The 12,716-nt window shown below is 34.8% G+C and overlaps 1 protein-coding gene across 1 annotated transcript; it reads left to right on the top strand.

Moving 5' to 3' along the window:
- The first annotated feature begins 1,831 nt into the window (after positions 1-1,831).
- On the top strand, positions 1,832-12,235 carry LOC130825477 (probable methionine--tRNA ligase). Its single transcript, XM_057690724.1, has 17 exons — positions 1,832-2,075; positions 2,191-2,335; positions 2,936-3,089; positions 3,209-3,364; positions 5,246-5,476; positions 5,608-5,751; positions 6,405-6,495; positions 6,918-7,024; positions 7,108-7,222; positions 8,133-8,251; positions 8,374-8,439; positions 8,572-8,700; positions 8,791-8,931; positions 9,091-9,205; positions 11,124-11,356; positions 11,476-11,577; positions 11,679-12,235. The coding sequence occupies exons 1-17, from the start codon at positions 1,952-1,954 to the stop codon at positions 11,907-11,909; spliced, it is 2,403 nt and encodes an 800-aa protein (XP_057546707.1). The 5' UTR covers positions 1,832-1,951; the 3' UTR covers positions 11,910-12,235.
- Positions 12,236-12,716: the final 481 nt, after the last annotated feature.

Raw genomic sequence — 12,716 nt, 5'->3', positions numbered from 1 at the left:
ATACAAAGGGAATTGTGGAGACGTATAATCTTTACAAGAATATAAGCTAGACTAAAGCAAGGTTATTTATTTTGATGATATTGAGGGTTGGAGTTAGGACTTGCACAATCTCTGAAATGAGAAATATTAGAATAGAAGATGGAACTAAGATGCATTCTTAGGATGAGATGCAATGAGCTATATGAACCTAGTTGTAGTATCGTATGCTTTGTTGTGATGCTATATTTGTTATGCTTCAGGAGACGACATTATCGATGAACCCTTCTAGTGATCGTAGACTACCAAACTTAGCTTCTTGAAGCGTTCTTTTTGGTGAGTAGTAACAGTCCCTTAAAGGGTCTGGCAGACTATATTCTTGAAAATAAACTTTTTACTAAAGCTCTATTGAAATTGGAAACTACTGAAACAAATGTTGTTGTGAATGCTTACGTTGATATTATGATATGGTCAATGGATCGGACTTGCGAGCTGGTCATTGACGGAGTTGAGGAAGATTGTTCCCTACTCCCTGTTTTTGAAGCGAATTGTCATTCAGATATTGCCTAGCTTCATCCGAAGCGACATAGCCTTAGAGCTATAGGGCACCTCTCAAACTAAACTCCCTGTGCGCACATAGATCTAGGAAACTGATGTTGCTTTTAAACCTATGATTTGAATTATTGTGTTTTGTTGTTTTGGATTGTTACTTCTCATTCAGTTTAATCTGACCTTCTGTTGTTTCCAACTTTTAGTTTGTCTACAGATCGGAACCAGTTGAGAATAATGGATTAGCGGAGGTGATTAGAGGTTCCAAGGATGTATATTGAGCTGAGCACGTAGGAATTTGTAGTTTTGCATTAGGATTTTGGATAAATGTAAATTTGATTTGATTGTGTTGGTTATATCGGACTTGTAGAGAATTGTATGATTATCCTGTGTTTTAGTTTGATGTTTGTTTTGAGATGTAGCCGAGTTAATTACGTTGAAGAGCTGGTGACCCCTTTGCTCAAGTTTTGGAAGTGTGATTTCAGTTTCTTGGGAAATGAACCCCGTGATTACCCTGTTTAAGCGAAAATAAAAAAACTAATTTGTTCTCTAAAAAAAAAACTAATTTGATTATGCTTTTACTTTGACTTGTTAACCTACATTTTCTTTTCTAACAAACGACCAATAATCAATATTTCTCCGTTCAATGAGTTTGTTCTATTTTTAAATAGTACAGAGGGTTAAAAGTTGGGTATAGTGGGTTTAAACACAGTTATAGGAAACAAAAGTGATGGGTCTTATTAAAAAAACGAGACAAAATTGTTAGAAATAAATTAAAAAATAGAGCAAATTCATTAAGACAAATAATAAGAATAATTCAACATTTGATTGATTTCTATACAATAATCCAAACTTTAAATTAAACATAAATAATCCTAAGGGGTATTTGATAAAAATGCACCAAGGTAACCTCTTAACTTTACAATATGTCATTTTGCATTAAAAGAACTTAATACAAAATTAAATTATAAAAAATTAAAAGATTTTTAAAAAGAGAAATCAAGTAAGTTTATTTTTTTATTTTAACTTATAAGTTTTATATTTTTGATATTTTATTTTGTTATTTATTTTTTTCTGTTGTAATTAACCTGCAAAAATCGATCACCATTTAGGCAACATTATTCTTAAGTAAGTGACCACAAAATTAAAATTATTGGTAATTAATCAAAAATTAAAATTATAATAGAAAAATATATAAAAAATAGAGTAAATTAATTTAGATATCCCAAATAACCATACTCCTTAATTTACCAAAGCTCAACCCAAACATCCTTTATTAAGTAGCTTAAAAGGTCAATACAACAAGTAACACAATCAAACTACTCCTATTACTCCGATTCATATTTAGTGCTACGGTCGTATGCTCTTTTTCTAAGACCTGTCCGAAACCCTATATTTTTCCCTTCAAGCTCCGAGCTAAACAAACATGGCGGATCCCAACAATGGCGGCGCACGCCATATCCTCCCCATTCCCGGAAAGCGCAACGTCCTTATTACTAGTGCTCTTCCTTACGTCAATAACGTTCCTCACCTTGGCAACCTCATCGGCTGTAAATTTTCCTCCTTTACTTTTTTCCATGCTTCAATTATTTCTGATTTTGATTCAGTTGTGTAATTGATGAAGTTTTCTGATTGTATTTGATTTGGAATGAACTTGAATTTCAGGTGTGTTGAGTGCGGATGTTTTCGCGAGGTATTGCCGGCTTCGAGGTTACAACACTCTCTACATTTGTGGAACGGATGAGTATGGTACTACTACTGAGAATAAAGCTATGGAGGAGAATTGTACCTTTAAAGAAATCTGTGACAAGTAATTTTTTTATTCTTCTCTCTTTTATAAAAACTCTGGCTGATTGTGTTTTGTTTAAATCAACTCCGTGTGATTGGTAATCTCAGAAAGTTGAAATCTTCGGGGCTATATTGTTTGATTTTGCTGAGGAAATTTGTGTATGCTTGCTGTTTCAAATTATATATATATATATATATATATATATATATATATATATATATATATATATATATATATTTGTTTGTGTGGAACTGTGGATTAAGGAACAAAGAAATTGAAGAGTCAATTCATGAGTTTTGGGTAAACGTTGATTAATTTGAAATATGTTTGTTAGAGGGTATTGTGCTCAAGTGCTGTTAATGTGCATGTGCGCGCATGGGAGGACTTGCATAAGGGCCCTAGGAGTTTTCATTTAAAAAATTCAGTCGGTTTCTTTATCAGTTACAGATACTCTGCCGCTTTTGAGCCCACTGTGGGAATGCCAACCGTTCAAAATCGTTCTTTAATAATTAATACTCGACACTTACATATAGGCGTGCGTGAATGTTGCAATACAGGAGCATAGGTACCTAAATGTAGTTTTCTAGTATTTTAATGTTAATATTTTTTCTTTTTTGGTAGATACCATGCCATTCATAAGGAAGTGTATGAGTGGTTCAACATAAGTTGCGATAAATTTGGACGCACATCAACCCCTGAACAAACCGAAGTTTGTCATGCTGTCTTTAAGAAGCTGTTGGAGAACAATTGGCTTTCTGAGAACACACTACAGCAGGTCTGTTGAACTTTTATCTTTTTTAATAAATTGAGCTCTTCCACATTTTCATACTGTAGCCATTGTCTCACTAAGCGACCTGCCTGATTTTTTCCTTGATTTGGTTAACCAATGTGCAGCCTTATTGTGATACTTGCGAAAAGTTTTTAGCTGATCGGTTTGTTGAGGGAATTTGCCCGACACCTGGCTGTAACTATGAGTCTGCGCGAGGTGATCAATGTGAAAATTGTGGGAAGCTTTTTAATCCCACAGACTTGAAAGAACCTAAATGCAAAGTATGCATCTTTCCTCTGTTTACAAGCATTGATGCATTTAGATTATCTCTGTCATGGGTTTATTACATTATTACCAAGCGTGCATTTTTTTTTATTATATATTCCTATGTGTTGTCGGGCTTTCACTATGAAGTGTTTGTTCCTTCACATTTAAAGGACTTTATTTGTAATGTCACAAACTTACGACAATAATGCTAAATCTTTAAACCCAGGAAATTCAAATTATCATTGATGCAGATTCTCCTCCAATCCTTCATGCTATTGTCCTGTGCTCTTTGTGATAAATAAATCATAATTATTTTATAGTCCCTTGGATAAAGCCCTTTAGAATATAATTGTTTGTTCTCTCTAAAACGACATGGACAGAGAGGAATGAAAGGCAAATAAACTGTCCTTCATATGGATAGGAAATGGGAGGAAATTTGAATAAGGATTTATTTCATATTTTGTTAGAAACTAATCTCTCCAGCAATGGGGACAGTGTGAAGGAAAACTCGTCACCATTTCCTCTTCTCTTTCCTCTTCTTTTTATTCCTCTAATGCTATCCAGACATACTTTACCTTTTTAAATTTTGGTTTAATTTTCTCTAAACTAGAACATCTTCGTGAAGAGGCTAGAATTATATGCTTTATAATGATCTATTTCTGATTTGTATCTTAAGAACAATTTGATGTTCCTAGTGTGTTAATTTTGCCAATTCTTTCTAAGACTAATTATAGGTGGTTGAAGCCCTGTAAGCTTTGATCTTGGTCCCTTTTAAATGGTTTTTAGCTGCCCGTAGAATATATAAGAAATAGTTTTTAGCTGCCCGTAGAATATATATGAAATACTTTGTGTCCCATTGGCTGTGATGCAACTGTTTATTGTGGGTCATCCCCGCTAACTAATAAACATTCTATCCTTGAGAGATTGGTCACTTTCTGTTTTAGTCCATCTCTTTTACTTTGCAACATTTCTATTTTAGGTAGTGTCCCTACCGCTATACATATATCTTCTCTTATTTTTTTCTCACTTTTGATCCTACCAACACTATTTTGTGGTTCCTATAATTTATTAACTTGTGCCAATTATGGGTGGTATAATCTCTTAGGAACGAAGGGAAAACATTTAAAAAGATTAATATTTTTGGCCCCTTATGTTATGAGTCTTTTGCTCTGTTGCATCTTTTTCATTTTATTTATTTTCTTTTCAATAGTATTCTCACCAACATGACCTTTTGTGACCATGAAATTGTAAGCTATTCATTTTTCTAAGATCATGTTTAACTAAATCTTTATTTGCAATATGTGCTTTATAGGGTATTTTTAATGCTCTTACTTATGAAATCATTGAAACTAATATTTGGTTGAAAATGCAAATTTATTAAAGTAAAACTTTAGAAAGCACTAGATACTGCACAAGGCATGGATTTATGCTCGTGTAGTGGGTCAGTGCAATGTGAGTATATTCCAATTAAATTAGACTTACGGAAATGGTTACCAAACCCTTTATTGAAAAAATAAGAAACTAGATTGGTCTCAAACCCATTGTCTTGGATAGCTGATTAAGGGTTTACTCCTTAGAATAAAAACAATGCCGCATCACATCGCATCGGGCGCATTGTAAAGGTGTAAAAAAAACGCGTTTTGGGCTGTATCAAGGGATATCTTATGGTTTTGAACGATGTTTAGACGCTAAGATAACTGCATCACTCCCTCATCTGCATCATCGTTCCGTTAGCACGATCGCGACCGTTACCACATTTTTACACTATGGTGCACTCTGCTTGGCTGTACTTCAATTCAAAATAGTGAAGCATTATCACTTTGGTCCCTATTATACATCCCTTTAGGCCTCGTATAATATTGTTTTCCATGTGTTTTATAATTCAATTGTTACAGGCATGCCAATCCACTCCTCGCATCCGTGACACTAATCACTTATTTCTTGAGCTTCCTTTGCTCCAAGACAAGCTACAAGAGTACGTAAACAAGATGTCAGTAGATGGATCATGGAGCCAAAATGCCATTCAAGTAACAAATGCATGGTTTAAAGAAGGACTTAAACCGCGATGTATCACTAGAGATTTAAAATGGGGAGTCCCTGTCCCACATGAAAAATTCAAAGATAAGGTTAGTTGGAGTATTATGATACTTTTATCTTATTCTTAGCTTCATTTTTTATTGTTAATATTCTAGTTTGTTCGACTGTCTAGTGGAATCCTGTTTTCTAAGAATTGACTTTTGTTTGGTGATCCTTGTAGGTCTTTTATGTTTGGTATGACGCACCACTTGGGTATATTTCAATCACAGCTTGTTATACACCACAGTGGGAGAAGTGGTGGAAAAACCCTGAAAATGTTGAGCTCTATCAATTTATGGGCAAGGATAATGTGCCATTCCACACTGTAAGATTTAATATGAAAGTGGTGCAGCTTGGAAAGGTTAACAAAAGGCATATAAGTAAACAAATGATGAATAAAAGAGTTTCAAAGATCACATGCAACAATTACTTAGTAGTTGCATTTGAAGTCTGATCATGTCAGGCTTAATGTTGTTGTGTTCCTTCCTTGAAGGAGAAAGGGAATGGGCATGAAACATGGGGAATTCATTTTCTTATTTATGTCTTTCCGCATGGTTTTATTCTTGTGCCTTGTTTTATTGTTCAAATTTCAACATGTCAAATTTCTTTTGTTGAAGTCTTCCCCCTCACCTATGGGCGAAATTGTTTTGTTTCTTGTACAACATTTCATTATCCGAATGCCATTAAGTGCTCTCACTTAGGCAGGGTTTGGTGTATGCAATTTTGCCCTTAATAATAAAAAGAGGTTAATTTTTTATTCACCCTAGGTAGCAAATATCATCAACAAATTTATTATATAAGTGCACATGATTCAATGAGTCATTTATTATCATCAGAACTAATGAACTGCAAATGTTTGGCCCCATCAAGAAGGGACACTATTAACTTTCAGTTTTAGCATTTTGGAATTTGGACACTGCTTGGTGCTTATCTCAGTGACTGCTTGGATCTTTGATTCTGTGTGTTTCAATTTTACAGGTCTTTTTTACATCTACACTTCTGGGCACTGGTGAGAACTGGACTTTGATGAAGAGTATCAGTGCTACAGAGTATTTGAACTACGAAGCAGGTGAACCAACTCTCTTGCGTTCTGATGCAGTAATGTTTTAGTGCATTTTTCTGTTGTGGATTTTTTTGGAGTCCTTCTGGTCTATTTCTTTATGGTTCCTTAGAAGTCTTTGTTGAAGAAAGAATTTTCTAATATCACATACTTCCTCATCCCTTTTAATTTGCCTTATTTTCTATTTTAGTCCATCTCAGTTCTCACTGATTTTACCCATTTCTATTTGGGACATAACCCTACCGCTTTTACTCACTATATTCTCTCTCTTATATCTATATTCCTGTCACTAACTCACTATACCCTAACTTCTCAATCTCCATGTCATTTGACAATTGGGGCAAAATGATTGGGACATTAGGAGTAATTAATTGTTGGTGTCTGTATTTCAAAAGCTTCTAAGTGCTTCATTTTTTATTTTTGATATGCAGGCAAATTCTCCAAAAGTAAAGGAATTGGAGTTTTTGGGAATGACGCCAAGGACTCTAATATACCTGTAGAAGTGTGGAGATACTATCTGCTAACAAACAGGCCTGAGGTATTTCATAAGCAGCTAAGCGCTAGTATGTTTGAGTTTAGGTTCATTGAAGTCCTTAATCATGGATAATATGTATTTATTAGGTATCAGACACATTGTTCACTTGGGCGGATCTTCAAGCAAAACTAAATAGTGAGCTGTTGAGCAATCTAGGAAATTTTGTAAATCGGGTATTGAGCTTTATCGCTAAGCCTTCAGGTAAATGTTTCCTTTTTTTCATGATCATAATTCATAGTTATGTTGTGTGTTCTGTCTCTTGATAAAATGTAGCTTATATTAGACAGTGACGTGCATGTGCCATGCTAAAATGGTTCGTGATACTCTGCTAAGTTTCGTTGTCTATTACATAATTAAATGTCAGATTAATCTATTACGTAAAATTGTTAATTACTCCTTTTGTCAGAATCAAGCTTTCTTGTTGTCCCAACTCACCCTGAACCACTCATAATTAATGATAGTGATATATTATTAACAATACCCACAGTATTAGTTATATAATATCCATCCTATGCTCACTTTATCTTAGTATTGTTTGGATTCCCTATCATATGTTGCTATGTTAGGAAAGCTGGTAATATTCCTAAAACTTTAAAAAAATCATCCAACTGCTAATGTCTACAACATTAAAATGCCCTCATATCATCAAATTTGATCTTGCGGCCCTGCCTAAGCTGTTTTTTTTTCTTTTTTTTCGTGGGGGGGGGGGGGGGGGGGGGGGTGGGGGGTCAGATATAGGTATTCTTACCGTTGTAACAACAAAAAGGTTGTACCTAGTTGACCCTTGGTTGCAAATACCATCTATTGCTTCACAATTGCCGTATATAAGGAGCACACATGATTTACACTTGTCCGTTGTGATCTAAAACCAAAAACTATGAATCTGACGCCATCGGAAATGGACTGTTGATCTGTTGTGCTTTTTCTTTGGTTTTTATGGCCCTACAACAACTCGTGTTTATGATATCGTAGTCCAGATTGTGTGTATTCCCCATTGACACTTCTTTGAAGTTTGGCTCACATCGACAAATCTGCATGAAAAACACTAGTTCTAAGCATTCATTAGGCTCAGAGTTCTAATGTTCCTTGATTTAATTTGTTCCTTTTGCAGGTCAGGGATATGGTTCTATCATTCCTGATGCTCCCCAGGCGGCAGTGCATTCTTTAACTAAATCACTAGCAGAAAAAGTTGGAAAGCTTGTGGAGCAATATGTAGAAGCCATGGAGAAGGTAATATCTTGTTGAATGTATACTGAATGAATGGTTTTCTAGAAGAAAGTTCAAATAATACTTCTGTAAAGTTTCTTTTTCTGTGCTGGTTAATTTAGCTATTTGAATTTGTTTCCATGCAGGTCAAGCTAAAACAGGGACTGAAAACTGCAATGGCCATCTCAAGTGAGGGAAATGCATATTTACAGGTTAGCTTACAAGTCCACTGTATCAGTAAGATTACAATAAACGAATCTTCATTAGCTTATATTGAGGTTTTTCATTGGAAAAAATAGTTTTTGACATGGCGTGTAGCGATTACATTGTACTCTGTTGTGCAGGAGAGTCAATTTTGGAAGCTTTACAAAGAGGATCAAGCTGCATGTGCAGTAGTCATGAGAACCTCGGCAGGACTTGTTTATCTCTTGGCCTGTTTATTAGAACCTTTTATGCCTTCTTTCTCAGTTGAGGTGATTGAACTTGATTATGTATGAGACATTATCATCATTGGCATTTTGGCTGATGTATTTCTTATGCGTGTTTGTCGTACGTTTGTTTAGGTACTTAAGCAGCTTAATATGCCTCAACTTCAAGTATCTCTTTCAAATGAAAATGGGGATCTTGAGAAAATTAAAATAATGTGGGATATTCTTCCTGCCGGTCACAAGATTGGGAAGCCGGAGCCATTGTTCAAAGAACTGGTATGCATATAGCAATAGCTTTATGTTGTTTATTGTCATATCCAATTTCCTTAGTAGGTGAATCAATTTAGAGGTTTATTTTTCTAGACATTTCTCTTGTAGTGCTGCATATTATACTTCCTTTTGAGGACTTCTATCAAATGTTTGCTTAATTTTTAGAAAGATGAAGAGGTGGAATATTATCGGGAGAAGTTTGCTGGAAGTCAAGCTGACAGAGCTGTCAAAGCTGCTGCAGAAAATGCTGCAGAGCAGTTGAAAAAAACAAAAGTTTCAGGTAATCATTGCTATTAGCTTTGACTCCAACTATTATTTGTATAATTTGAGGTTGTTCTTGTATTTGGACAAAGTTGAAAGGTCACAGTGGAATGAAAATTTCCGTTTACTTTTTATTAATTGCTAGTTTTTCAGGAAAACCCATTAAAGCTCTAATTGCTAGTTGCCAAGAACAATAATTTGTTCTATAGAATTCTAATTGTTTCAGTAAGAAATTTATCTAGGATCAATATCACATTTTGACTATAGCATTCTCGCCAACTAATTTTATCTTAGAAAAAACCCATTAAATACAAATACTAACTCATATGTAGGATTGAATTTGTAAGCCTTTCACATGGATGAGAACTCTACAAAACTAACATTTTGAGTTGCCCTGATATCCAGAAACAGATCAACCCTATGAAAGCCGTCCCTCTTTTTTACTATCCATTTGCAATGCTGTTTCCTTCATTGAATAGTAACTTGTCTCCGAGTCCTAATTGATAGGTTGGTTAAAGCTATAGGATTAGCTAAAACTTGATCTCTGGATGCAGTTGACAAAGGTGGCTGGCTTTGCAAGAAAATCTGGGTAATTCTAAGCTGACAATAGTAAGGTTCATTGAGAGCAGTTTTCATTTGGTCTTTAGCATATGTTCTAGAGCAAGGGAATGAATTGGTCTCTCTTTGGAATAATATCTTTTGTTTGGAAAACAAGATTGAACTCTGACATGATGGTTAAAGTTTATTTAATCAAGGTGCAATGAGGCAACTTGACTATAAAATCATTAGGTGGGTTGCATATGACCTGCAGGTAATTTTGAAGAGGATAGTTTCATGGCAGATCAAGTACTCTAATATATGGGAATATTTTTCTATTGATATCAATTGGGATATCTCTCTTCTATGTTGAAGAAAGATAGTGTGTACATCCATATTGTAAAGTTCCCTATTGAAACTGTAGAATACTATTGTTTTACAGCTCAAATATGGCCTTATGATCCAATTTACAACTTTACATAGCTAGTTTAATTTCTCTTGACTAGGAAAATCTTACAAATTCAAACCACTTTCAATCATGCTAACGAAGCTATCAATAGACAGATATAGTAGTCAATCAGCAGCTATTTAATGGGTAAACAACTATTTCTTATTTAATAATTTATAATATAAGCAATATCTTGATTATATATATTAGTTGAATTTAAGATTATGTGATTCAATTCGATTCGGTTTAATGATAAGATGTAGAGTCCCTTTCAATTCAAAATAAGATCTCTATTTTGATAATTTTGAGTATATCAATCAGTACTTCATTCTTCGGCACAATGGAAAAACCTTTGAGTCTGTACAATGGTTATTTGTGGGTGTCAACCTGTCTACCCTGTCATAGGTTTCAGTGTTACTGGAATGATAGTATACCATGATCTGTGGGGAAGATGTAATAGCAACAGAAATTATCACCCAAGATGGTTCTTATCTGGTTCAAATTCAATGTACTATTGAAGATGATTGATGCCAACTGAGTACCGAAAGGCTGTGGATATGTCTTGATGAAGGTTTTGAGATTATATTGAATTTACCATGGTTACTGCATATGGAAATTTTTGTTTCCTGGTTCTAGCACGTTTCAATAGATCAAATGCGTACGTAATGTAATTCTGATGATCGTCTAGTGCTTCAATTTTCTACGTCAATCAAATATTGCAATCTGTTACTTTTCCTTCTCTCAACCTAGTTTTTGGAGTTGTCCTGTTGATTCTTGCGTCTTTGCTTAGCGTACTCTCATTTCTGTTTTTTTTATGGGCCTGAGCTTGTAGCTTTTGTGTTTTAGGATATTATAACATTGCGGATGTGAATTTTTGTTAGAATACATGTGCAGATTATAGCGCTTACTTTAAATCATTTGAGTTATGAATTTATAAAATATTTCTCTGCAGATAAGAGTGACAAGAAAAAGGCAGCTAAGGCTGCTGCTGGAAGCAAAACTAAGGCAACTCCTGAAGCAGAAATTACCATTGCTAGACTTGATATTCGTGTTGGCCTCATAACAAAAGTTCAGAAGCATCCTGATGCAGATTCCCTTTACGTAGAAGAGATTGATGTTGGTGAAGCCACACCTCGAACTGTTGTCAGCGGTCTTGTCAACTACATACCTATTGAGGACATGCAGGTAGCATAAAAAATCACATTAATTATTTTAGTTTTGGTTATGCTTAATACGAGATATCTCGTGGATGTCGCCATGCCGGGGGGGTAGAAATAGGACTTTCTGATTGATTTTATTTGCAGAACCGGAAGGTCTGTGTTCTTTGCAACTTAAAGCCAGCTAGTATGAGGGGTATCAAATCTCATGCAATGGTACTTGCAGCTTCTGACAGTGCGCACACGAAGGTGAGTGCCCAAAAAATTGAGTAGATCATGAGTTTGAGGTGCTTTTTATTGATGTATGTCTGAACTTAATGAAGTAATGGACTCCCTCTTTCTTAATCCAGGTCGAATTAGTTGATCCACCTAAAGATGCCCCCATTGGAGAGAGACTCAAGTTTCCAGGGTTTGAAGGTGAGCCAGATGATGTTTTAAACCCAAAGAAGAAAGTGTGGGAAACATTGCAAGTGGATTTAAATACAGATTGTAATTTGGTAGCTCGGTTCAAAGATTTGCCCTTCACCACGTCCGCTGGTGTCTGCAAGGTTTTGTCCATTGCAAATGGATCCATAAGGTAGAAATTAGAAATACACTCTAATTTCCGGGTTTGATTGACACAGAAACGTCTAATATTTAATTTACAAATTCAACAATAGGGCAGTTTCCATTCCATGACTATTTTATCTTCTTTCCACCATGATGGAAACTGTTGAAAGTTTTGGTATGATCCATATTTGCTTCAGTAATATTTATCCCAACTCATACTCCAAGGTGTGGATTATAGAGTTTACCTATTTTCTTAACTGCGGTTAAGGTGATTGGTGGTGCATATAAAAAACCACAAGAGCTGTATTCTTGAATTTTTTCTAGAATAATGAAACTCTAAGCTTGGTGTTTTTCAAAATTGCCCTTTTTCAATTAATTTCATTAGTTTTCAATCTCTGCTTTTAACTTATGGTCTGGTTGATTGGAATTATGATTTATCGTTGTAATAGTCGATGCTAATCAGTTTTATACTGGAATTGGAATCCATGCAACTTTGCTAGTAAGTCATCCGGTGCTATAAAAACTTAGTGATTTACTGCCACTGCTAACAATTTGAATAGGATAAGCCTGGAGTTCAAAACTTGGACCTTTTCTAATTGGTGCCTTGCCAATTAATCAACCTTCCTTTTGAAATGGAAAATTTTGATAGTATTTCGTTTGAAGTACATGGTAGGCTAACGAAAAAAAAGCGGACACTGATAATTAAATTTAGGATTTTGTTTGAAAAAGTGGTACGTATTTGTCCATTCTCTTGATAGTAGTTATCGAGAGATGAAGTTGCTTTTTTCACAATTAAAATGTAATGATGTTGACATGTTTATGGGGTAATTTTCAATCAA

Source organism: Amaranthus tricolor, chromosome 10, assembly GCF_026212465.1.
Source record: "Amaranthus tricolor cultivar Red isolate AtriRed21 chromosome 10, ASM2621246v1, whole genome shotgun sequence".
Taxonomy (NCBI): Eukaryota; Viridiplantae; Streptophyta; class Magnoliopsida; order Caryophyllales; family Amaranthaceae; genus Amaranthus; species Amaranthus tricolor.
The sequence above is the reverse complement of the archived record's forward strand: the minus strand, read 5'-3'. Positions and strand labels throughout refer to the sequence as shown.

Excerpts from the sequence above, each read along its gene's own strand:
- LOC130825477 (XM_057690724.1), top strand. The coding sequence starts at position 1,952 with ATGGCGGATCCCAACAATGGCGGCGCACGCCATATCCTCCCCATTCCC. Across the intron at positions 5,752-6,404 it reads ATAATGTGCCATTCCACACT|GTCTTTTTTACATCTACACT; the intron begins GTAAGATTTAAT and ends TCAATTTTACAG. Across the intron at positions 6,496-6,917 it reads GTATTTGAACTACGAAGCAG|GCAAATTCTCCAAAAGTAAA; the intron begins GTGAACCAACTC and ends TTTGATATGCAG.